The following is a 27,735-nucleotide window of genomic DNA, read 5'->3' on the forward strand; positions in this document are numbered from 1 at the left end:
ATCAGGTGCGTAAGAAGTAATACTATATCAGCATGCCTGCTTTTGAGTAGGCTATTGTAGTTGTCTGGGGTGTAGCTGATTTTACTTATACTGTCAATTTGCTTCATTTGTATATGTATAATAGAAGAATATGTGCCGTAAAGATGGAAATGTAGTTAACATCAATACTTAAATTAATTTACTTACTTACGTTGCACCACTAAAGTGTGTCGACAGCAAAGCCACCTCAAAGGAGGTTTAGAAGGTTTTCATCTCATCTCCTGTACCGCTTAATCCTCACTAGGGTCACAGGGGTTGCTGGAGCCTATCCCAGCTGGCATCGGGTGAGAGGCGGGGTACACCCTGGACAGATCACCAGCCAATCACAGGGTTTTAGAAGTTTTTTTTTTTTTTTTTTTACCTAATTAATAATACGATCCACTGCCCCAGGAAGGGCACCTATCTGTAAGCTGGTGAGCAGCAGGGGCACGCCTCCTTCCTGTTGCCTGATGTGTACAGTCTTCATGTTTGCTTTTGTCCATCTTAATCATGAACTTTAAGCTTTCAAACTCCTAACCACTGAGAAGCAAAAGTGAGAATGTCCTGTGATGCCGTATTGTTATTGAGCAGGCCATTTATCATGTTTCCACATTCTGACTGCTTTCTGTTTTTCCACTTTGTCCTGTCATCTTCTCTTTAAGCCGTCTTCATCCTTTCATCTTGGCGTGTGTATGCTCATCATTGGCCTCCTTCAGTTTGATCTGTGGGTGTTCTCACACTTTGAATCTGATGCAGGTATATATAGATGCTGTGGACTACCATGATCACCCATTTAGTACCATAATCTACAGGGTGCCCTGTCAGCCCTTACAAGCACACACAGAATAAAACACTACATTGCAGAATAATTCTTTCACTTACTCACTTGATGCCATGACCTTGTCAATAAAACTTGTAATGACCGCAAGATTTCTATCACCTGCTGCGTTCTTTGACCTCCAGACACAGGGGAATGATAGGAGACACAAACAGAGCATATCCTTGTTATAATCCAAACACACAATACGCTACATTACAGAAATGGACAATAGACAATTTACTTGTTAAACACATTAGTAACACCTTTAACTGAAATACAATGCAGTGACTCTAAGAGCAGTTTGCATGTTCTCCCTGTGTCCGCACAGGTTCTCTCTGGGTACTCCGGTTTCCTCCCACCGTCCAAAGACACGCTTCTTATGTTGATTCTAAATTGCCTACAGGTGTGAGTGTGAATGGTTGTTTGTCTCTGTGTTAGCCCTGCGATAGACTGGCCAGCGTGTACCCCGCCTCTCACCCAATGACAGCTGGGATAGGCTCTATCAACCCCTGCAGCCCTAAGCGATAGCAGAAGATGAGATGAGGTGAGATGACTGCAAGAGCAGAGGGAGCATTGACTCCGAGTTGTTATTACTTCCACCTGTGATGTTCCTGCTATGATAAACTCTGGAAAAAGTCACCGAATTTGATCAATTGAAGAAGGGAAATACTGTATAGCAGAACAGGGCTGGCAAAACTAAAAAAGACAAAAAAATAACAAAAAAAAGAGTCTCAACCATCCAGATGATGGTATATCCAAAAACACAAAGCTAAAACAAAGGCACTGGCCTCTTTTCAGTTTTCCTAAAGACATTTCACTTCTCATCCATGAGTACCACATGATCTATGAAGTCCCCACTAGTCATTAAAACTGGTTAGAAGTCCATCTCATGAACGGCGAAACAATATCAAGACAACTCAAACAGGTCCACTTGCCTTTTTTCAGCTTTGCTTTGTGTTTTTTTGACTTGACTGTAGCAAATCAGATTTGATAGCAAATTTAATTTAAGTGCTTTTCTTGTTTCTGCCAAATCTTTGTAGCTGGTTGTGTTTCTTATCTATGTAGATAAGCATACAGTTATTATTAATGCCATTAATTATAGCGGCACCCTGTTCAGGAGAGTCATTTCCACCTCTGTGCTATGGTGAAATGTGGTTCATTGAGACAACTTGGATTCACCAATTGACTGATTCACTAAAACTGAGCCATTGTTAAAAATTGAGTTTCACTTGTTTCATAAAACCATTTTTTGATCTATTAACCGTGGACCTGCACAAATAACGGCAATCACAACACCCCGATCATGGTGAGATCGATGACAATAAATGCGTTAGAAACAGATCAAACTAAACAGCAAACCCACACTTACACCTCTGTAGCATTTATATGAGATCTGTCAAAGGTGTGAGTGGATTTATGATGGCAGAGCACAATCTCCTCTGTGATTCATGTCTGCCGAGGCACATTAAGCCTGCTGCCAGCACACGCCATATCCACCTAATAAATTACAGATATATGCCACTGTGGGAGGCTCACTCCTGTGTGTACCAAGATGGGACTGTATGTGTTGTATTTCACTCACAGCAAAATGGCATTTTCAACATCACATTCTTTTTTCTGGAATATACTGCATGTATTGCTGCTGGTGATAAGCTAATCGTGGGAAGGTGGTGTAGATGATAATGCCAAGCACAATAGGTTTCTGCAAACTAAAATTAAAATCTCCTTCCATTTTAAGTGATAAATAAAATGTATTTTATTTTTATTTGTGTCTGCTGCGGCATCACATGCCAGCAGGAAACAAGAAGGTAGAAGAAGGAAACAAATCAAGCTGACGTATTTATATCTGTGATTTATACCCGTGATATAAATCTGTGTTTCTACTGCAGGAAGTGCTAAACTTATACAGTGTTTCCCCTTGAGTTGGCAACAGTCTGTTGGGGCCCTAGGCAAAAATTTGCACACTCGACTTGTTCACAGACAACAGAACTGGAAACACTGGTCTGTTAGCTAAGTGTAAGTAACACTAAGTGTCAAAGACAGAAAGAAAGAATTGACAAAATGGTGTAATGTTAGTTGAAGGTATTTTATTCCAATGTCTCTCCACCATAATTCACTTCTCTTGCTAGTATCTTGCTATCTTTTATTTCCGCTTTTCTTTTCTGTGTTTTTTCACTTGTCTAGGGAAAACTTCTGTTCCTTTTGAACTGGACTCCATTATCATATTTAACTACCTTAAGGAGCCATGTGTTGTCAAGCGGGGTCCCCTCCCACTGACTGTACTGTCGATGAAAATAAGCACATTACCACTGTGGTAGTTTAAAGTTTGTCAGCCCTTGGGGGCCCTAAGCCTACTGGCCTGGGACCCCAAGCAGTTACCTCTCTTGCCTTTATACAAGCAATGTCTCTGTGTGTTCAAATGTTCTCCTTCCAGAGGGACAAATAGTTTAAAGGATTTAAAGTCTTATGTTTTTGTCCTTTGTTTTATTCATTTACGAAATCACAACACAGATCAGATAGAACTCCCTGTGACAGCTGCACAGAAAACTTTTTTTCCATTCTTCCACACTCAAAAATATACATGCAGTTGATTTATGAGTATTATGTGGTGGTAGTGCAGGTGCCTAGTAAAAAAGCTGTGGATGAAAGGTCTGCGGAAATACAGTCAATGGGAATACATCATACTGTCTGTAACCCTCTTGTCTGTCTCTAATTCATGCTGGAAAAAAATGATGCCCTCAAGGGAAAGCAACACACTAGACACACCGACACAAAATGTTCAGCTGAGAAGTATGGTAATACAAGATTCAAGATTAAGGATCACTTTATTGATCGCCACAGGGAAATTGTTTTGTCCAAGAGACAAAAATAAAATAAGGTACAACAAAGTAAAAATACAATAATCTTTAAAAAAAAAAAGAAAAGAAAAAGAATGAGGTAATAAGTAAGAATTACAAACAAAACATACAGTACAATCTACAGTCCTATTTACCTGGAATATATAGCATTTATGTACAGATATGAGATATATAGATATTTTAAAGTGTCTCAGTCCCAAAGTTTCTCAGTGCCGATCCAAAGTGTCTTAGTGTGATGGTATATAAAGGGTAAAGTGTCTATAAAGTGTCTTGAGTGCAGATGAGCAGCAGACAGTGCAATCAGCCAAGCCATTAACCATTAGCCTGTTAACAGTTAGAGTTGTGTATTGGTGAAGGGGGTGGCTGTCACAGTCAGGCGATAAACAGGTGATAAAGAAGATTAATGTTTACATGTTTTTATAGGGATTATCCACATCTACAGCCGTGTTAAAACAACACTCTCCAGCCACTTTTAAATTTTTGTCTGAAACCAATGACATTTTCCTGCAACTGTTCAGCTTTATGTATCCAATACCTTAACAGATGCGATTTGACGCCACCTGGCGGCCATGATGCGCAATTCGTCTATAAAATCGCTGTCCTCGTCGGTTTTTTAGTGGCGCGTTTACAACAGCTGTTCAGATGACCTTATAACAATGAAGATGTAAACGAAAACTCCAGAAAACCTTAACAATCATCCTCTTACACGGAGACAAAAACCACCGGTAGAAGTAAGAAAACAGTCGGCATCTGTTCTAGTGGCAGTTACACTATTCGGTTAGGTTAATATAGTCTAGTTTTGGAAGGATGTTTTAAATGTAAATACTAAACGGCCTTTTACATGTAGTATTTGAAACAGTGACTTTAATTATATTTGCTGAAGCCTTGTTCGGCTCAATTTACTCCACTGTTTAACCATTTTTTAACTTGATTTAAACGAACACGGAAGTCTGTACCGGATGCCGAGTTCGCCATAGCAACCAGCTCGCAGGTTTCCAGTAAAACGACATTTCCCAGAATGCCCTGCAGTTCTAGTGACATCCATGCTTCGATGAGGTGAAACGGTTGTTGTCGTCCTGATGTTTGTAACTAGCTGCCTGAAAGCTGATGCACAGCTGCCGTTATATCTGAATTATACCGGTGTCACTGGGTCACAGACTGACCGTTGACATCTGCAATCACTGCCAGACAGAGGGTTTCTTTCCCGGCTTCGTTTTCGGTGAATTTATCGCTATGTTATCATCCGTTCCCACCAGGCTAATAGCGCGAAGGTCGCGAAGCCTGTCACCATGTAGCCGAGTACTCAAGACCAGCGCTAACGCCGCCGTCTGCCAGGGCATCCGCGAGACACCGGCGGAGACCAATCGGAACCCTATCGTGTCCACTTCCCGGACCTCCAGGAGAGGAATTCTGGCTGAGGAAACCGCGGGTACCAGTGTAACCCCGTTGGTACAGTACCACCACCTCGCCCCTAGATGGCTCTCTAACCTGGAGAACCGTCGCAGCTCCTGGGCGGCTCTGGCCAGCAGAGGGCGCAATACCAACCAGTACTGGGAAGAGAGCAGTCACAGTGGCGGAGGTGAAAGCCGGGGAACCGGTGGAGGAGGCCAGGGGGCAGGAGTGACCTGTACCGGTGTGTTGTCAGCTGCAGCAGTAGCCTTCTGCCTGAAGAAAGACTCCGATAACAAAGGTAAACTTAATCAGCAGCCATTTTACAATTACCATAAATACTTTGTTTATTAATTTAGTTTTATGTAGAAAATATTGCAAGTCTTTAAAAGATAAAAAAAAAACAACTAGAGTAGGGGATAACAGTGGCCAATGGATCGGCCTTCATCCTCATATATGTATATGTAATATGTACTGATGTTTTTCATATTCTTATTGTGTAGTTAATCATTTCTGTGTTTGTGTTTGCGTTAACAAGGCGATGCTCTTCTCGAGGCAGCAAGGACCAATAACTCTCAAGATGTGGCCAGGTACCACACATACACCCACTCTTATAAGCTTTTGTTTATACTTAATACACAAACCGATCATCCACAAGACTGAAACCACTGACAAGTGACCTGGATACGATTGATTGAGCTGTTACAGTGCTGCGAAACCTTTGGTCTTGTCTTATATGTGGATACGCTTTGTCACATACCATTAGACATCACAGGACATCCTCAGAAGGCCCATGTCCAACCTTATGGGTTAAAATAGTTTTGGAGGCACAGAGGCTTGCACAATAATCAGACAAGTGAAGTGTGATAATGTCATTTCAAATGGCAATGGGCTCTTTTTTGTTTTACAGCTTTGTTTAGTCACAAATCATATGCTGAGGCCCCTACGCAGATCAGCCACAGTTAACTGCAGTTAATAATTCTCATTTGCTTGTAATCCCACCAGTCACCACCAGGTGGTAGAAGTACCACACTTGTAAATGTTTAATAGAGGAGGATGACTTTTCAGGATGAATGTCGAACTAAGAACTCGATTTCACCAGTGTGCCTCGCTTGTTTTCTTCAATTTAATTTTTTACCATGATGAATCTTAATCTTTTCTAACTCCCAAATTGATCTAAACGCCTTCTCTCAGTTTGATCCCAAACATTGTTCACAATTCCCCTGCAGTCACAGCTAGGCAGCCAGTTGTACTATATGTGAACAGAGGTGTATATATGCACATGCAGGTTATGCAAAGCATATGGTATTGCGTTGTCTGATGATGTCACATTGGGTGCAAAATAAAGAAAATGCCATGAGAATTCACTGTAGTCTGAGGCATACACTTTCGTGGAAACCCCTTTATTAACAAACAGCAATAAATAACTGACTATCTACTACGTATTGGAATACTTACAGTGCACACAAATTGTTCTTCATCTTAACATGGTGTCAAAGTTGTAGTTAGTCAGGCTACCGCCTCAGGGAACAAATCAGTTCATCTATATTAATGAGTAACTACATGCACTCTTGGGTATTGGTATCCAAATCCATGTACTTGAGTGTGTGCATACATGTGTTTGTCGATGTGTGTCTCCATTTGCTGGCTTGGGTTACCTGTGCACATGTGGCAGATGGTGTAGGTGAGAGTGCAGCAAGGCAGCAGGTCACAGATGTGTTAAGTGCTTTGGCTAAGTTTACAGAAGTGGTAGAGTGTCAGGGTGTGTCTGCTGAGAGGCAGAGCAGAGGTCTTCTTTTCACAGGATGTAAAAAAAACATACATCTTCTACAACTTGGGCAGAAACTTCTAAATTGTTGAGTTGGCATCAGGAGATGCAGAAGCCACTCACCAGCCAGTTCAATAGGTACGCCGGTACAACATGAATGCAAATGTCTAATCAAACATATCCCAGCAACTCAGTGCGTCTAGGCTTGTAGACATGATCCAGATGATCTAAGGAGATCATCTGGAGATCTAAGTTACTTTGAATGTGGCATAGTTAATTATGGCAGACAGACTGCTATGAATATTTCAAAAACTAGTGACCTGGGATTTTTGCACACAACAAACTTAAAGGTTTACAGACTGATGATGAGGAATATTCTTAGATTCTTCTCAGACCCTTACTGAACCCTTACTCAAACTCTTACTACCAGCTAATTATTGTTTAAATGCCGTGTGTATTGTTCTCCATCTCTTCATGACCACAATGAACTCATCTTCTGATGAGTATTTTTATAGTGGAATGGAGGTTTAACTAATGTGGCCAGAGTATTAAGGATTTTTTTTTTTTATTGTAGTATTGTAGTTATATTACTCCTAGAGCAGAAATGCCAGTCAATCAGCTCCCTTGCCTGCCCTACTACATGTTACAATAATATAAAAAGAAATTATTATAGGCTATAGGCTAAACCCCGTCTTAAGGCCCGATTTCTCTTCTCTATTAGAGACAGAATCTTTTTAATATTTCAGTTAATTTTAGGTGCAATTTGGTTGTTTGTTTTTTGGTAACAGTGCAAACATAAGTAAAAGATCAAAACAATATTTAAAAGAAGCAGCAAAAAGAAGCCACTAAGCTGTTTGAGCCTCTCAGCCAGTTCGGTTAGTGCACAGCTTGGATGCGGTGGTGGTGGTGGTGGGCTAAATGTTGTCGGTCTGATGCTGCATGCAGACCAACCAGTGAAAATGGGTGTAGACCAGACAGAGGCCACTGTGTTGACTGTAAACACACACACTGTCTGCCTGCTCGGTGTCAGAGACGACAGAAGGATCAGGATCAGGACCCACACACACTTACTTAAAAACACTGTGCCACTCTAGTGCCTGATGTTATACCCTTAGGCAGAAAACTCACACACACCTGGCGGTCTTGTGCACACAGACACATTAACTGGTCAAAAGTGTGTTGCTGCAGACAAAAACTACATGGGCTGGTTTTATGTCAAACATTTAATACAAACTCACAAATAGCTGCCTGCCATTATTTCGAGGTTTTACACTTGGTAATGTTTATTTGCATCATTTCCTTTAAGTATGAATGATCCACTCTGAGCATGTGTTGAAAAATAAAACACAAACATACTGTTTACTGATTCCATTGCTAAGTCTGTGTTAATGGAGACACTAACGTAACAATTAAAGCACTTTATTTCTTTTTCCCATCAGGCTAGTCCAAGAAGGGGTGGACCCAAATCACCGCCACCGTCTTGGTTGGACCGCTCTCATGGTGGCTGCCATGAACCGACAACACAGGTCTGTGTGCGTGTTCAGTCCGCCGAAACCAGAACATCTGAGCTCACCCAGTGAGCATATGTGGCAGTAATGCAGAGGTTTGGTGTCAAGCAGCTGTCTGCATGACTTAGCGTGAGAGCATATGTCATCCACGTCCCCGCCCTCGTTGTTACAGTACATTTTCAGAAGGCAAAGAGCAACTTTCAGACTGACAGACGGTCTTTGCCCGTTCCCCCGTCTCTCTCTGTCCAACAAATTAAATTAGCCTCCTGGCCCCCAGAACACACACCACACAGAAAGAGGCAGAGGTTAAGGCCAGGCCAAATCCAATTTACACGGCTTTTGATTTTTACTGGTTTGTGTGGTCACTTTTTCTTTGTGGAAGGGCCTCATGAGCGAGAAGTGAAATCTGAATATGAAAATGACTCACTGAATAGCTTACTTAAAATCTCAAGACCAAAGACACTTTGACAACAAGTTTTGTGCAGTTGTTTGAATTCAGACTGCAAAATAATAAATAAAATAAGAAACAAATTTTTTTTTTTTGGATGTTTCCGATAGAACAAGTGAACTCTACTTTTTATTTTTATTTATTCTCAGGGTTGAAAATAACTGTTTCCCTCCAAGTCTCTGGTCTGTAACTAATCGTCACAGACAAATCCAATCATTCACTTTGATTATTTCATCAGGTTTTAGCTGCCGTGTATATTTCTATTCACATCATGTGCTGAATGACGGTCACTGTTTAATGTATGGAGGTGCGGCATGTTGTGTTTAATGACCTGATGTGTCTGTGTGTGTGCGTGTTGAGCGTTTTTTTTTTTTTTTTTTTTTTTGGATACAGATTTGTTTGTGTGTGTGTGTGTGTGTCTTTTGTGTGTATGTGTTATGAGTGCTATAACTCAGCAAGACAGTGTCGCTCCTCTGTGTTTAATCCCGTCCTCCAACCCCCCAGTGAGCCGTCACTGCTGCAGGGAAGACACAACATCGCTCCACACACACGCACATACACACACACACACACACACACACACACACACACTGGTGACGAGACAAGGGGAGTTTATACCAAATATCTTACAGGCCAACTACCTATTACTCAGCCACACACAACTTTATTTGCAGCCGTTAAGTGAAAACACTGTGAACATTACTCACGAACAAGGTCTAGCCTGTAGCTAGTGTCACTATGAATCTCACCCCTCTCTCACAGTGTATTTAAATTTTCCAGGACTTTCCATTTTTCTCTAGATATATTATATATCATGTGTAGCATCTACTGCATATCCTGTGTTGTGTTCAGGGGTTCAGACGTGGCTGCGTGAGAGAATCAGGGGTGGAGTAGAGGGGTGTGTGCAAGCATTTAGGGGTGAGACATTGTGGGGGCGTGTGTTTGCTTATCTTTGATGTAGAGCTAAATCAGGGAGGCGCAGGGCCCAGCCCTCTGTTTACACTCTTTAACGGACAATACCCATCTCCATCTCTCTTTCTCCCCCTCCATTTCTCCCTCGCCGCATTCACGTGCACAATGAGTGCTTGGCCGAGTGTAACGCCTGTTGACCGTTCCAACCTGTCGGCCGAGTGACTCGATGGGAGGGAGATGGGCAGAAACAAGGGAAAGCGGAGGGATGCTGGAATGAGAGGATGAGTAACTCGTTGGGGAAGAAGAGAAGGGGAATAGTTTAGCCATTGAGAGAGAAATGTGGAGTGGGATTATGGGTTTGGGACAAGGATTAGCTGGACTAGTTGGCTCCTGCTGAAATATTATCATCATTTGTTCACAATGCAACGTGATTTAGGGACAGAGGTTCTCTCCACACTATACTAAAATAATAAAATCTCCTCTGCTGGGCTCTGATGTTAAAATTAACTCCAACTTTAGGAATATTCTGCTCTGATAGCTAAATTCATTGAGTTTCATACGTCACATATATAGCAACTGTGAATTAAGAAAGTAGTAACCCTTCCAAAGTTGGACATGAACGCCACCAGTTTTCAAAGCCAATTCATGCCAGAAAAGTGGGAGGACTTGAATAACGAGGCTTGTGAAACGCCTGGTCAAATTCTAGTTACAAATAATTACGCTTAATAGCCTATCAACTGTCTGGTGACCACACTATTTACATTTTGACCAATTAATTTATTAAAAAAACATCAGAGTGCTGTGAATCTTACTTCCTGGCATGTATCTGACCCCAGGTGTGCAGGAGGGGCAAGGTCAAGTGAGGTCCAGCGTCTGGGCCAGGTGGTCAGAGACATGGATGGTCAGCTCGGCTCGGGTGTCTATTATAGCACGAAGGAGACGGAAGTGTCTGTTTCCTGTCTTCCCTCCAGGGCTGGATTGGAAACCAACACCAGTCACCTGCTGGTACAACTCAGGCAAAGTTGGAAGATTACATCTATGAGCCTTACCTTCAACGTCTAAAATGATGAGTTGCTGCAACTTACTGATACAAAACCAACAGGGAGAGCATGTTGTAAATGGACTTTTGTTGAAGTGTCTCTAAGCGAGATGCTGACTCTCTTATCTCCAGGAATGATGCAGCTAAGCCTTAACTCAGACATCCCTACACCGATTAATGTGAAAGTAGTTTTCCATCAAGTTGAATCAAACTAAACTCAACTTATCTGATAGATACGTTTTGTGTTACATGATACATGACATGTGGGCATAAAGATGGCAGATGGCAGCTAGCTTGGTTTTAGACTAGCCGTCAAAGTAAAATATTCAAATACACATGATATACATATGTTGTTTTATCAAGAAGTCTTTAACCTTTTTGCCCAGTATTTAAAAATGTGAGTGTGACATAATTAACCTCTGCATGCCTTCAGATTGGCCTCAAATTAGTGCTGTAGCTCTCCTCTAAGCATCCTAAATAAAGTTAGCCACTCGATCATCAGTTGATTAGTAAAACTGTTTACAAAAGCTCATTAGTTTTAGTACCGTCCTCTGTAATTAAATCTCCCTCTCTTTCATCTTTTTAGTTGCACTTTCCTCCTTTCATCTGCTCCTCCTCCTTCTCCTCCTCCGCTCTGGAGTTTTCCTCTTTATCCCTCCGTATTTACCTTTCTTATGCCATTAACCCCTTTTCAGGCCCTCTCATTTTCTTCACACAGCCCTGCCCAACCTCGTGTGACCAACTTTAGTTTGCCTGCGTCTCATAGAATGCATCGATGTGTTTGTAGAAGTGCTTGCAAGGGTGAGAGGAGAGCCGTCCGTGGGTCATGGCCCTCCTGCCGCCCCCAGCCACAGTGATACAGTAACAAAAGGAGACCCCCCGATAGTCCTTTTATACTCCCTCAGCAAGGTTGGACACAAAGACCTGGCCAGAATGTTCTCAGCCTTGCTCTCCCACAGGAGCGCATATGATCTGTGGTCACGACACACTTCAAATTCCAGTCAGATTTTCACTAAATAAATAGAGACAAAGGCAATATTTGACTTTTTTCCTATTTTTTTTTTTTTTTTTAAATGATATCAGTACATCATCCAGAGCATTTTCACGATGTATTTTCTCTTTGTTGTTGCTGTAACAGGCAAACAAGATGTTTGATTTCAGCTGGTGGTATGTTGGCATCGACCTACAAAGCTGCTCCATCACTCCTTGAGGTGATCTCTTCTAGCCAGCTTCAGTGCCCGTACACGGTTATGAGTCCGCCTCATCCTCCTATGAATAATCATATCGCTACATTTAAGCTCTTTCAGGCCACTGCCATAACCATTTAGCTGAAGATGATCCATCATTCCCTTCCAGGCTAGATAACACAGTCACAGGTTTAATGACAGCGTACTGGCAGGGTTCATGTTTCGACCACCGCCTCTCTCTCAGTCGGCCCAGACTAGCTGACTAGTTTTTTGTACACAATGTGAACACTTGGCATGTCTCTGTCTCAATGTCAAAGCCAATGCAGACATTCATGGTTTAAATTGTCAAGCCTGTCTATGTGTTCGGTAGACGGAGAGACGGTACCTGGAATGTCTGTTGGGTCACAGTGACTGGTGTTGCCGAGGTAGTCGTGTTTGTTCTATAAGGCGGTACGCTCCAATGAAGGACTACACACAAACACCCACTCCGTCACACAAGGCCCCCAACAGTGCCGGAAATGGGCCCGACCCTTGCCCCTTCAATGTGCACATATGTACATGGTACGAGGCAGACCAATGTGTAATGAAGGAGAGAAAGAGGGAAGTGGAGTGTATCTGTGTGAGAGAATAGATGGAAGTGAATCAGGTGAAAGTGTCACAGACAGTGGAATAAATGGATGTTTGCATGTGCATCTGTTTGGTTTCCAGCTGTGAGTTTGTGAGAAACTTTGTGAAAAAGTCAAGGTTATGTTGGGTGACACGAAGTAAGCAAGCTGTCCCAGTTCCTCTGGCAAGTAACAGACCCAGAGGTGGTCTAAGATCAATAATATATTTGTATGTACTACATTTAAGTTTGCTTGCACACATTTTTAGGTCACAGTCATATTTATTAGGTGATAAAAATAATGGACGAATCCTGAATTCACTTACAGGATATGTGGAGGCCAGTTTTGATGCTTAGTGTGGTATTTCTGGGTGTTGCCCTCGTGATGGTCACTGATAAACTGCAGTTTTTGTCATGTCACGGCTTCATTTTTCAGCCCAGAGGTTGCATCTATGTAACAATTGGGCCTGATTTAAAGATCAGTTTTCTGTACAATTCATATGAATTGTCTCCTACAACCCTCAAAACTCATTTTGATAGAACACCTGAAACATGCTACAATAATACCCAGTTTTATTTTTTGTTTCATTCATACATTACATATTTGTAAAACGTTCCTACAGCAAGGAAAACCAATGTTAAAATATGCGACTTCCAACCTACTGTAAAGCATATGGACCAAATGGGAACAGAAAGTGCAGTGTGTTGCGTATAAAGCCTTTATACTTCTTTTTTGTTATATGAATGAACAGCATGTTTGAACTCTGGCGTTTACTTCTTGTAATGCAGCCATCCTGTGAATACTGTAAAGGCTTGTCTGAGTTTATGTCTACATTTTCATAATACCAGATTTTATTTGGGATTGTTACGTGTATTAAATGTGCGTCTCGTTATTTTCCAGCGTGGTGAAGGTTTTGCTTGACGCCGGTGCCGACCCAAACGCAGGAGATCACTTTAACAACGTTTACGACACCTCACGGGAGAAAGGCATCCATTCACTGGAAGGTGAAAAAAAAGGCGGCAGTGTGTGTGTGTTTGTGTGCATTTGTAATATCATACATATAAACCAGATAATATGAGACATTAATATTTGCATACAAATTTGCATTCATGAACATGTTTGATTCCTTGTGTGTTATTTATTTCGTATGTTCCGTGACATGTAGCATGTGTTTTATTTGTTTTTCTTCCAACACTGCACTGTTGAACACACACACTTTACCCCCCACCCTGCAGTCTGTGTTGGGTTTCTGCAGACATATTTATATGGGATATGTATATTGCAGACATTTATATGGCTGTCAGGTTTGGGTCCACGTGGGGCCAGCGTAGCGTGGGGAAGCGTTTCCCAGACGCACACTGATGGATGGGCTAGGGGGGCCTGTGCGACGCTTTATTGGGTTAGCTATGATTATCCCGCCCCGTCTCTCCCTCACACACACACTGCAGAGAGAGATTGTCAGACACATGGAGAAAAAGAGTGGGATGGATAGAGGGAGGGAAAGACTGATGAAGGAGGAAAAGAGGGATGCACTGAAAGAAAAGGGGTGATGAAAAGAAAAGAAGAAGGTTAAAGATGGAGGAGAAGTAAGAAGATGCGGATGTTTGAGGGGGTGATAGAGATAGGGAGGAATTGGAGGAAATGGGTGGAATGATGAGAGAGGGAGAGGAAGTCAGGAAATGGATGAGACAAAGTTATTGGGGGAGAGAGGGGAGGGGAGCAAGTGATGAAAGGAACTGATGGACACAGAGGAGGAGAGGAAGGAGGCGGAAAAAATAAAAGATGATGGAGGAGTGGCATGAGATGAGTGCTCTTATGAAAAAAAGTAAGGAGAGAATGATAGACTATCTCTGTTATTAGTAAGGAGCACAGTAAAAGAGACCCCAAAACACAGCTCGCATTATTCATATCATGTCAGACAGTTGAGCTTAAATCTGTAAAAATGAACAACTCTTGTGAAGCTGGAAACAGGAAAGATAATTTTGTAGTAACAGTGTTGTTATTTTCTCACGTTATGGAGCCTTACTACTGGTACTGACTGAGAATAGATTAAAGGAAGCTCTTCTTCTTCAGGGGCTACACTGTCATAACGTAGGGTCTTCTAGAGATCAGGCGGCATTATCTCAAATTCATAATCAATTAATACACAATCAGATCAGCTCTTTATTTTGTGTTGGGGGAAAAAAAACTTACATTTTGCAGAAGTGTCACAAATAAACCATGTCCCCTGTTGGCTTTTTGAATTTTGTTTTTGTGTCAGCTAATTCATGTCTCCACGTCTCTACAGTGCTAGTGTCCAGAGAGGATGAATTCAGCAGCAGGCTCAGCAGCAGGGCCGGCTTCCGTGGTTGCACAGCACTTCACTATGCCACACTGGCTGACGACCCGCACACTGTCCGCATGCTGCTGGAGGCTGGTATGTTACACATATAATATAAAATCATATTAGGGGTGTAAGGTTATTTAGCAGCCTGGATTTATTTTGAAGAGCTGCTGCGGTACACTTTGACACTACAGACTACCGATATAAATACTGCATTATTATCTTTGATATGAAATTGAATTTCAAGGGGTTACTTTACTGGACAATAATACTGGGAACATGGATGCAACATTTTGGACCTTCTGAGACTAAATGTTCTCAATGCTGCAAAACTCTAGTGAGCTAAGTAGTTAGACATGCAGTGTAAGTCGCCAGAGTACCGTAAATGACCAGAAATGTATTGAATTGTGTTGTGCCATGCAGTAATGCAAGGTTTGATTATAGATATTTTTGAAAGGATTCTTAGTTTTGTTAATTGTTTATTTTAATCAATATACAAAATGCAGTGAATGACCAGTAGAAATCTAAATCAATATTTGGTGTGACCACCCTTTGCCTTCAAGACAATATCTATTCTTCTAGGTACACACAGTTTTTAAAGGAACTCGACTGGTAGGTTGTTCCAAACATCTTGGAGAACTAACCACAGATCTTCTGTGGATGTAGGCTTCCTCAAATACTGTAATCCCAGACACTTCATGATGTTAAGTTCAGGGCTCCATGCCATCACTTCCAGGAATTCTTGTTCTTCTTTACGCTGAAGATCGTTCTTAAAGACCTTGGCTGTATGTTTGTGGTCTTTGTCCTGCTGCAGAATAAATTTGGGGCCAATCCTACACCTCCCTGATGGTAATACATGATGGATAATTATCTGCCTGTATTTCTCAGCATTGAGGACACCATTAATCCTGACCAAATCTCCAACTCAGTTTGCAGAAATGCAGCCCCAAACTTTCAAAGAACCTCCACCATGCTTCACTGTTACCTGCAGACACTCATTAATGTACCGCTCCAGCCCTTCAGTGAACAAACTGCCTTCTACAGCCAAATATTTCAAATTTCACTCAATTCATCTGTCCAGAGCACCTGCTTCCATTTTCTACACCCCAGTTCCTATGTTTCTGCGTGTAGTTGAGTCTCTTAGCCTTGTTTCAATGTTACATGGATGGACTTTTGGCTGCAACTCTTCCATAAAGACCACTTCAGGCCAAACTTCTCCAGACAGTAGATGGGTGTACCTGGGTTCCACTGGTTTCTGCCAGTTCTGAGCTGATGGCTCTGCTGGACAACTTCTGATTTTCAAGGGAAATAAACTTAATGTGCTTTTCTATCTGCTGCACTAAGTTTAGTTGGCTGGCCACTGTGTCCTACAAAATCACTGACTTTGTGCAAATTATAAGTGTTGATGCTGTTTTGAAGGCAAAGAGTGTAAACACCAAATATTGGCGTGACTTAGATTTTTCTTTTGTTTGCTCAGTTTGCATTTTGTAAATTGATATTGATATTTATCAATTTATATTTTTGAAAGCATTCTTAGTTTACAGCATTTTGTTCCACATCTGCCTAAATGTTTTGCACCATACTGTACATACATACAGCATTTTTAATGTAGCTAGATCATTGTGATTTGGTCATTTTAAAAGCACTTTCAAGCCAGTCAAGTGTGGCCACCCATACCTTAGACACTTTTTATACAGGGACTTTCTTCCTCTATATTAACAAATTTGATCTGTGAGCGGTAGAAATCAAATTCAAACATATATCATAACTGAAATGACCAATTTAAGTCTAATTCAAGAGTTAGTCGACACACATTGTTTCTTAGAGTGCACTCTTGATGTTCAGAATAAATGGTTTTCAATCTGCCTTTAGAGCTGAAGGCAGCATTGTCTCCATTTAAAAAGCTCCCAATGTATCATCTACTTATTGCTTCCACTGACCATTAATATAAACAGTATTACATACAAAACTGAAATTGATAACTTGTTCGTCTTCCCCAGCCCCCCATTACACTTGCACCTGTCGTTGACTCCACGGCTACACACACACACACACACACACACACACACACACACACACACACACACACACACACACACACACACCCTGGGGGCAGAATATTCCCTCAGTTTCAGGCGAGCAGCTCTTAAACAAGCTCGGCCTCGTTGAACTGTGACCTCCACACAGAACATGCCCTTGGGGTAACTCCACAACCACAGGAAGTGTGTGCATTTGTGTGTGCTTTTATATATGCATGTGCATGTGTGTTTTGCGCACTTAAGCCGACTTCTGATTTATTAAAATATTCATATATTCATGCTTTTATCCCACTGATATCCTTGTTTCAGTTTGTACCTTTTTGAATCAAAGCTTGGGGGACATTTGTTGGCTGATTAGGTTTTTAATCTACAAACACCCCAACCACCGTCCCTGTACTCACACTGAAACACACACACAAACCCGCATTAATGTCTTGTTTATGTTTATGATGGATGATGCATCCAAAGCTCTGTCTGCCCGTCTTGCCCATCTCACCCATGCATCTGTAAGCGCTTTATACGCTTAAACAAATCACCTCATCTAACTCGATCAAATGTTCTGCAGATGCATTTTTGAATTAAAAAGGTAAGAAATTTCACAAGCAGAGACATTTGTTTTAGGACAATCAGATTAAAGACAGAGTCGGTTGCTGCTCGCCCGACTCGGCCTTCGCTTAGTTGGCGCCGCCATCGTGGCCAATCACCGTCATGACATCGCACTCACATTGCTGTCCGTGTGCATGTTGGAATCAGCGTAAATCAGTGCATAATTAATAAGACTTTTCTAAAAGGTTTCACGCAATTACTCTTGACAAAGCCTTGTTCTTTAGTACCTTCTTTCTTTAATCCATTTCCTCTTCGTAGCATCCTTCATCTGTTTTAGATTGTAACAATTGTATGAACTGCCACAGCTTCAGGACATTTATATGGATGAGGGTGTGTGGCTTCTCTGATTGTGTATCATCTTCCTTTCATGTATGTGCACATGACATGTGTTTATAGAGGTGTGTCTGCCCTGTACCTTGTTATTTCCCCTGTGTTTGTGTGCGCCCATGTTACTTTAGTAGCTGTGGGTTTGCTCTTTTGGCCTTAGTCGGCCCTCAACTCACATCTCCATCCATCACAGTCTCCAGACCCACCCTCAGGCTTCACTTTGCCCCACAGTCCCTCGCCTTACCTGCGGAGGCTCCCTAGCTTCTCCCCAGGTTTGACATAGGTTCCGTGGCCAGGGGCACCGAGTAATGGACAGCTCGGTAGGTGGTGGGAGGCTAGGAGAGACACACATGGTGGCAGACGCACACAATACAGATACAAGGACACACACACATGCACAAAGACCAGCAGGGGCTCTCCACCACCAGCTGCAGTGAAAGAGAGGGAGGAGGAAATAGGAAAGAGGAGGGGACTCCTAATAGGCATAACTAAAGCACTCCTAATGAATGGATCTTTTTTTTTGTGCGTGTGTGTGTTTGTCTGCGTGAATGTTGATCTGTGGTGTGTGTCTGTTTGTGTGACTGTCGTTAATGTTGATCCTGTTATAAAGTGCTATGGCCCAGAGGGTTGGCCTGATATTAAAGCCCTAAATGATGCTATTTATTATGTCCTGTGTGTGTGTATCTGTGTGTGTGTGGTGGGGTACTTTATTGCTTTCCTCGCTCATGTTTTTGGTGGTTGGGGGGCGGTGGAGTATTGTTGTCAGGATCGATAGCTTTGTGAGCAGGTCACAAAATTTAGGGGTTTTATCGATAATCATCACAGTTATTATTAGTCTCTGTGGTCGCTGCCCAGAGCAGTTTGAACAACCGTCACATATTGATTATAGTTTTTTTCTCAAGAAAAACTTCAGATGGATAATGTGGTTCTCGGTGACCAATTCAGCATCCTGTGCTACAGACAAAAAGTCCTTGGATGCACCTTTTTCAAGACCTTAATACATGACCCCTAATAGACTCAATTTTAACATATTGTCACTTCTTCACCGGATGAGAGAGGGAATGATTTCCATCTATATCACTGCTGACTTATTAAAGTGTCACTTTTCATGTCACTCTAGTGAGTTTTTTTTTTCTTACGTTTCCTCCCTTGAGAGTCAGTAATTTCTTAAATTGCATTAAAACCTCACACTGTATTGCAAGAGATTTTTTTAAAGTGTGACTCATCATGTGAATCTCCAACAGGTAAATCCGTGTATAACAAGCATTGTGTTCATCGTTACTGAAAACAATAATACCTTTTTTCTCTATGCATCCTGAGCATGAATCTGTGTTTGTTGCACATACCAGTAAATACATGGTTAGTCCTGGGTATTGCCAACACAACACTAACACAATCTCTTGATGCCCTTTTTCATTCTGTGAGGTTTATGATGCAATTAAGATGTTTAGAAAGTCTGTTCCTGTTCACCATCAAGACACTACGTGTTTTATTCACATATATTCAAAGTTTTTCCTTTTTTGTTTATTTGTTTTTTATTTTGATACAGTTACAGTACTTGAGAGTTTGTGGAAATACAGTATGGCTGCTCTGTATTTTCCTACCAGAATAGAGTTGAGGTTTAACACCAAGCCCCAACCACATGTTAGATATCCACAAATATCTGTGGCTGTCAATAGTCCTTTTCAATGTGTAACTAAATTCCTTTTAGTTCCTACTAGTTCATGTGGAGGTACGTGTGTGTCTGTGTGTGTAGAACGTGGCAGAACAGGTCAGTTCAGAAGGCACCGCTAACCACCCTGACTGACAAGCCCACCGCTGTCTACCATTGGCACACTTCACCCACACTGTGACATTATGTTCCTTTGTCATTTATACCGTGACCCCTAAAGATTGTTTATTTGACAAAAATCATCCTCCATTTGACCCCTCCTGCTGTGTGTTTGTGGCCTTAGTGCCCCCAACCTACAACAACCTGCATTGTGTGTAGATTGCATAATGGTGCAAGGTGACGGTGTGCGGGTTTGGGGGTCAGAGTGTGTATTATTGGCACGCGTTGCAGATATGAAACCCCCTACAGGGTCTTTGCATGACTCTCCTACTTCACTGCAGTTAGCCTCAGTGACCCTTGAACCCATGTGACCTCTAACCTTCTGGATTGACGTTTCAACACTCCTGCTGAGAAAGTGTGTGGATAGTCAGTTAATTCTCTTTCTGAAAAAAAGAATATATTGCCACTTATTATTATTAATATTAACTGTACATTTGTGTGTGTCCTTGCTCACATACAGGTGCCAATCCCCTGCAGACAAACAGTTTGGGACATACAGCTCGGGCCTATGCTAAGGAGGGAGAAGTGAGCACGGCGCTACAGGAGTGGGAAGGCAAGGTGTGAAGAGCTGTCCACATTTACACAGACGTTCATTTTGTTTTGCATCCATACAAGCTGTGCAGAGTTGGACCATGTCAGCTCCAGATTAGTTTCCATGCTTACATATGTGTTGAGGTTTCCCACTCTGAATGACTCAGCACAGTTCATCCTGCAGACATCTGTGTCATTTGCGTTGTGTCATGCACACAGACACACACTCCTCGGGAGGTCTGTGTCAGCCAGCGACTGACTGACAGGTGCTTTTGAGAACTAAAGTTGTGAAAGATGGTGGAGGTTAACTGGGGTTAAAAACTGCTGTAGAACAAAGCAGGGTTATTGATGAGTACGATACAATGTACATATCATAACACAAGATGACATTTTTTATCCTAAATGCTCCTGTAATGTGAAGGTTTGAATGTGTCATTTTTATCCAAACTATGCATAAATTGCAGCCATCTTTAGTGTTAAATCATAGACAAATAAATCAAATCTAGTTCCATCGTCACCTTCTGAAGGATATAATTATTGGTGTCTCTTTTTTCTGTCAGTGACCTCTGCTTTACAGGGACTACTCTCCAGAGATGGTGAAAGTGATAGCGCTTATTACAGAGTAGCCCTGTGGCACAGATAGTCTATTGTTGGATTTGTCAAAAAATATAAAATAAATCTACACAACTAAAATCTTGCTATTTAACACCTCTGGAGACCATTCTAAAGTAAACTAGGAGCCACAAACTAGGAGTCTTCCAACATAGTGTTGTTGGTTTTGTTTTTTGGATAATGTTGTGTTATGTTAATACATAATGGGTCATGTTTAGATGAGGTCGGGCCTGAGATTTCTTGGTTTCTTGACTGAATAAAGCTTCAGCTCTTGGTATTTCACAGGTACATACTGTAGCAGCAGAAGTAGAAGTTTGGGTCTGCCTTTTCCTTAAATAAAAGTCGAGTTATCCGTAGTTATCTAGCGGCTTGACAGCAGGCTGGAGCTAAGCAAGATGGAGAGAGAGAATAAACAGCCTGCCTCCACTGCAGGGTGAAAACCTGGAGTCTGAGGAGACAAAGAGGGGAGGATAAATGAGTCATGGGGTGGCTGTGAAAGAGAAAGGGAAACAAGAGGGGTGAGGGCAAAGGAGGATAAACTACAATGGAAAAGAAAGGGTAGATGGGGAGAGAGGGGAAGAGAGACTCAGCAAAATAAACAAAACAGAGAAAATAGAAGCCATTAAAGTAGTGGAGTATGATAAAAAAAGAGGAAGATGGGAAGCAGATAGCTGCCACCGCATAAGAGAGAGGATGTTGCATTAAATTGAAAGTAGTGGCGAGATACTTGGAAGATAAAGATTCTGTTTTATGTTTAATACCTATAAACAAATCTGCATTTTGCCACCATGCTTATTCACAAATTGCCATTATTCATCAGCGAGTTGATGTATAATCGTCGAGTCATCGAGTTATAGTGGATATGGCACTAAAACACATTCATCAGTTCCTCAAGAGCTATGCATGTGTAGGTCATACAAGATGCTTGACAAAAATCATGTAACGGAAACATGAATTCACTCGTGTAAGCTCATGTCTGAACAAAGATGAGCATCTCTGCCAACAGCCAAGCAATAAAAGCACTTCATTTCCTCAGAAGGAGTAGGGAAGTCAGGAGACAAAGTCTTGTGAGACTTTCCTAAAGAGCTAACCCTAACTGTTGCCCATTTCTTGTATGTTCATCTTTTTTTTCCTTTCTTTTTTCCCTCATCTAGTTCCAGGAGGCACAGGCTCGGCGAGAAGCAGAGGAAAGGAGGCGGTTCCCCCTGGAGAGGAGGTTGAAGGAGCACATCATTGGACAGGAGGGGGCCATCAACACTGTAGCTTCAGGTAAGCACACAAGCACACACACAACCTTTTATATGCAGTTTAAACAACCAAAAGAGCATATAAATACATGATCTTCCACCACAGCTTTTTTCTCCTCCTCCTTATTTCACTTTTTCGTCCTCTCACATTTCTGTTTCGTGCTCCCCTCTGTTCTTCCTCCTGTTGTCCTTCCTTCCCTCCAGCAGTAGGCGGGTTCAGACAGACCAGCGGAGGCTGTAATTGGTTAATTGTGATGAATGAGCTGTCTGTCAGGCAAACACAGGTGCTGTGTGCATGTGCGTGTGTTTGTGTGTGACAGCTGAAGAGGCCAGGCTTGGAGCCGCCAGTTAACACGATTACGGAGAGAGGAGACATACTACAGACCCCTCTCCCCTCCTCCTCTTCTCTTCTTCCCATCTTTCTGCTTTCCCCTCCTCCTCCATCGCTTTTCCCCTTTGGCTTTCTCTCCTCTGTTTCTCCTCCATCTCCATCACACCCACTCTCTCCTTTACCCTTCCGCCCTTTCCTGCTGGCACTTTGTGGCCTTCATGCTCCTGAATCTTTTGCTGTGCTCGCACAGATTCAGGGATGAACAGGTGAAAGGCAAAGAGGTGTAAACAGGAAGGGGAGAACCGAACATAGAAACAGTGGAGATTTAGCTAAGAATCAGACAGCTGTGAGCATTGACAGAAAGACAAAGAGAGCATGTACAGGGCATAGAGAAGAGGAGGGAGGATGAGTTAGAGCACAATAACACAGCAGACAGTAAAGAGCTGATATTACACCAGGCATCCACGGAGGCCATGTATTGATCTGCAGATGAGAGACTGCGTTGTGCCTTGAGAAAGGATTCTGCAGCCGAAATAGAGAGGCTGTGTGTTATCTTTATGATGTTGGACATTTTCTGTTTAGATTTGTGAAAATAATTAACTCGTTCCCAAAGCTGGAAACAGATTTATTAATGAAATTTATATAATGTGTTAATTGTAGTGAATGTTTATAAACACACCAGCGAGGAGAATAAACATTTTCCACACATCACAAACAACTTTCATGTGATTTTGGACATAGTTGTTAATCCACCAAAATAAAAAACAGTGACACAAGATTCTGACACGAGAAACATAAAATTGTCCTTTAAAAGATCAAAGCAGTGTATCATATTCCGGCAGAGTGTAAGTGTCTGTCAGTCTTTTATCAAAGGTGACGAGGATGATAGGACTTGTAGTCTCTGGCAGGCGAGAATGAAGTGTTTAAAGATAGTACTGAAAGCAAGAGTAAAAACAGTTTATGATCTAGAAGATTACAGTGAATATATCACGAGAATAAAATGGCGATATAAAAGAATCACATTAAGATTATCATAACGACTGTGTGCTATTGTGTCAGTTTTTATCAAAGGTGAGCGGAGGCAGGAGTGAGCTGGCAGGGTCTCTGAGGGGAAGTAGAGATTTAAAGATGAGGAGATGGAGCAGGAAAGAGAGGATGGGATGTAGTGCAGATAAGGAAGCAACAAATGAGAAAAGGATGTCGAGATAGAGTGATACACAGGGCTGGATTATGTAACTGCCACTGTAAGCCCTATACTACAGCATTTTTTAGTTCTTGCAGTTAAGCAAGTAAACACTGCCATTATGCCCTGGCTCTTTCCCCACTGGTAACAATCAAAGACCTGAAAGGTTAAAAAAAACTTCTATTTTTTGTCCTCATACTTAATAACATAAAGAAAGGAAAAATTACTGAAAAATCTTCGACAATGACAATACCGTTTTAAATCGACTCATCCTATCAAGTCATCTAATTGTTCTGCAATATGTGAGTACCAAAAAGTAGAAGACTGATGAACAGATTTGTTTTTGTAATATTTTGATAAAAGCTGTGAAAAGAAAGTATTTGTAAAAAAGTTTTGTTTGTTTTGTTGTTGTTTTTTTTTTAACCATTTTTGCATTTGTGTTTTGTCATGTCTTCAGCACCTCATGATAAACAGCTGGCCCGCAGCAAGACACACACACACACACACCCACACACACATATCCACACACACACACACGCAGGAAGGAGGTTAGATTGATCCAGGTTTAGCTCTCAGGGCTAAGAGTTATTGAAGAGAATCATCCCTCTGTAATCATGTTAGAGCCAACCAGACCTGCCCAATACACACTGCTCTGAGTGTATGTGAGAGAAAGCGAGAGAGCAAGCTTTTATTTGTTTTGTGTCTCCTTCCTTTCCTTGTTGTTGTCAGGGTCCTCTGAGAAATGTCAATGTGCCCTTCTGTCAAAGTCGGTCTCAATCAGCTAAAAGACGCACAAACACACAGAAGGTTACGCTGTCATTCACACAGCTTGATAAAGCCGACAGAGCTTTGGAGCCCCTCTTGTCACTGTTGATCTGGTTGTCCATCTCTGACAAACTTGTTTGTTTCTCTGCCTCGTTCTCTGTCTCCTCATCTACATCGCTCCTCTTATCTCTGCTCTACCTCCATCTCTACCTCCCTCATTCTGCCTCTCCTGCCAAGCATCCTCTCTTCATGATTAACAGCTATTAGTAGCTGGTTTAACACTCGGGTGTCTTGTGTGTCATTTAGCTTTTGCACGTGAAAACACGTGTTTAGCAACAACAGAGACAACATATTGAAAGATAAAGAAAGTGATACTATTGCACAAATTCAAGTGTGCAGAATTTTGTGTGGACACTTTCTAAAAATGGGAGCATTACCCTGTTTGGTCTTGTGTGAACACAGGAATCACTCACCAACCAGAGAGTGAATGCACCCTTCAGCTACGACACATCTGAAATGTTTAATCTAAAGTTGGTATTTTGATATTAATGCTCAGTTGTTGTGGTCCTGTGCAAACATTTACATTGGTGTTAAAGAGTTTAGAAGTTTAGAAGAATACATGGCATGTGTATGAAATTAAGTCAGAAAGAGTTGCTATTGAGGACATGTCCATGAGATTTGTAAAGTTTCATGCTCACTACATTCTTTTTGCTGTTCATTTTATCCATATTTACTTTCAATAGAAGCCATATTTATTGGGACGTCCCCATCACAACAGAAAGATGTCCAGCATTTCTGCCTTCCTTAACTGTACTGAGAGATACTGAGGGTGGTGTTCAGCCAGTCAAGGGGACTGTGGTTATATTCATCAGCCCTGAAAAGCTAACACACCTGAACAATTGGGATGCATCTACCCATTATATATACCCGCTTCTCAGTCTGTTGGCTGGTGCCAATATACTATGATACATCTACAGTATGAATTCCCACTTCATCTAAAATATAAGTCTCTGGACTGTGCGAGGAAACTCAGAAACACCCCAGCTAGACAGTAGAGGTGAACCAGGACATTTTGACTCAAGGCAGCAGTACTAACTATTGACCCACTGTGCCACTGACTTGGCTTGGTGCTATTGGCAGAACCTGGTCCATGTGTGACTGGTTTTGGCCTTAGTCACTACACAGGTTCAGATTTGGACGGGTTTGTACTTGAGTCTGCTTCTTCACCGAATGGCTGAAGCCGCAGCCAAACGTTTTTCCTCCCCTCCGATCCCCCTCATCATCTTTTCTTTGTGTATTTTGTGTGAGTGTGGTTGCTGGGGTGATGGCAGGGTTGGGTATGCACTCCTCTTTAAGCAAGCGCGCGCATGTGTGTGTGTGTCTGCGTGTGTGTGAGGCTACGATCTATGCTAAACTGATTTCACCATGGCCGCGCCAGAGAGGCTAACACAATTACTGTTGGCTAATGGCCCCACTGACTGAGGGGGGAGGAGAAGCATCGTGGGTAGCTTTCTGGAGGTCTCTCATCTCTGTTTTATCTCTTCTTCCTCCTTTTTTTCTACCAAATGTCTCTGACCCTTTTCTCATCCCTGCTCTTTTGCTCTTTTATCATAGTTTCTGGGATACCCGTTGCCCTCAGGTCAGCTCGCTTCACTTGTGAGAAACTTAGAATACTTAGTGGAAAAGCAAAGTCAACAAATGCAAATGACTGAAATAATGGCCTTCTTTCTTTCTCTCCCCGTCTCTGCACTCTGTAGCCATCAGGAGGAAGGAGAATGGTTGGTACGATGAAGAGCATCCCCTCGTATTCCTCTTCCTTGGCTCATCAGGAATCGGTAACTCACTCGCTCTCTTCTTTCACACCCATCAATTCTGGTTTCAGCTCATGAAGGTTTTTTTAAACCCTCTTCAGCTCCCTTTAAATGGCAGCCAAAATAAACAGACGCTTGAATGCGTTTCGTTCAGAAGTTTGTTGATGGATGTGGAGTGTACTGTGTTCTCCTCCAGCCACACAAATGAATCCAAGTGACAAAGAAACACAAGCCTACAGAGGCACATGTCACAATTGTGAGTGCAAACACAAATAAGAAATTCTAGTTGTTGGTATTTAGTTAATGTATTTGTGTCCTAGCTGTCCATTTTCCTCTGAAGTAAAGCAAACTTTAAAAACATACAGTATGTAAACCAGCAGCACCAGTGTTTTAACTTGACATATTACCATAATTATCCATTTGGCCAACATTAATGGTTACAGCAAAGCTGGCAACCTCAGCACTGTTAGTTTCCAACAGGTAGACCTGTTCTTTTTGCTTAAGTTTTAAACCAAGGATGACAGTTTGGTCCAGGCCAAAATATCTCAAGGTTTAAAATGTCTTCTTACTGTCTAAAGTCCAACAGCATGTTGAAATCAAAACTAAAAACAGATCTCTCTGAGCAATTCTTTAGAATGGGGATTTGTGTACATTATATTTCAGGATCTTTTTCATTGGTTAGTATTGACATTACAAAGACTTGTCCATCTTTATTCCCTGTTGCAGCACTGCAGCACACTGAGCTCTGTGTGCGCCCTCTGTCAGACTGCACATTAAACACTACCTAATACACTGTACCATTCCTGTGAATGAGCAAATCAACAACAGACGGCAGTTTCAATTAGTGATATCCACTGGGGATGAACTCAGACTGACTGTCTGGACATTTCTACTGCAAATGATCCACACTGATGGTCTATGAATGTCCTAATATATTTTATAGGACAAGGGCATGTTGAAGGACAAGCCCATAAGTGAAAGATGTATTCTTAAAGAACTTTTTAGCCTTCTTTAAATGGAAAGTGTTAAACTTTATTGTGGCATGTCTAGTTTAGAGAAAAGCTTTTCACAAACATTCACAAACAATGGAAAGATGAGAAAGTGTGAGTGCATGTGTGAGCTGGTGTGAAGGCAGCAGTGAAGAGAGGGAGAGAGAGGGGGGGATATTAAGGGCCAGATAGATGGTTAAAAAAGAGAGAGATGGTGAAATGACAGGCCAGAGAGATAGATGAGGGAGAGATGGTGTTCATATTCTCAGTTCCCTTCAGCGACAAACAGTGGCCATGAGACATAAATATTAAACACAGCAACAAGACACCAGCGCACACACACACACAATCATCATACCCATATGCATACCAAACACAAGACATCAATATCATATATGAGCATTTATATGCAGAATATTTTACCGACAAACATAATGCATGCTGCTGGAGATGATTGAAAGCTTTGTAGAGAGAGGCTCTGGGATTTAGGCCAGCACTTAGCAAAAGAGAAAGATTGTCTTTCTGTCTCAAATGAGTAAGCTTGTTTTCCTGAATTCTTGAAATCTCTGCATGCTGATGTACTCTATA

At 41.8% G+C, this 27,735-nt stretch overlaps 1 protein-coding gene across 1 annotated transcript in view; it reads left to right on the forward strand.

Annotated features, from left to right (window-relative positions):
- Positions 1-4,715: 4,715 nt before the first annotated feature.
- The window catches only part of clpb (caseinolytic mitochondrial matrix peptidase chaperone subunit B), a 29,360-nt gene continuing 6,340 nt past the window's right edge, over positions 4,716-27,735 (forward strand). Inside the window, exons 1-8 of the mRNA XM_047594401.1 lie at positions 4,716-5,386; positions 5,624-5,675; positions 8,293-8,379; positions 13,453-13,556; positions 14,840-14,968; positions 20,139-20,236; positions 21,976-22,090; positions 26,105-26,182. Of these exons, the coding sequence (XP_047450357.1) occupies positions 4,930-5,386; positions 5,624-5,675; positions 8,293-8,379; positions 13,453-13,556; positions 14,840-14,968; positions 20,139-20,236; positions 21,976-22,090; positions 26,105-26,182 (1,120 nt within the window). The 5' untranslated portion in view covers positions 4,716-4,929. The remainder of the gene's footprint in view (positions 5,387-5,623; positions 5,676-8,292; positions 8,380-13,452; positions 13,557-14,839; positions 14,969-20,138; positions 20,237-21,975; positions 22,091-26,104; positions 26,183-27,735) is intronic.

This window comes from Mugil cephalus, chromosome 9 (assembly GCF_022458985.1).
Source record: "Mugil cephalus isolate CIBA_MC_2020 chromosome 9, CIBA_Mcephalus_1.1, whole genome shotgun sequence".
NCBI lineage: Eukaryota > Metazoa > Chordata > Actinopteri > Mugiliformes > Mugilidae > Mugil > Mugil cephalus.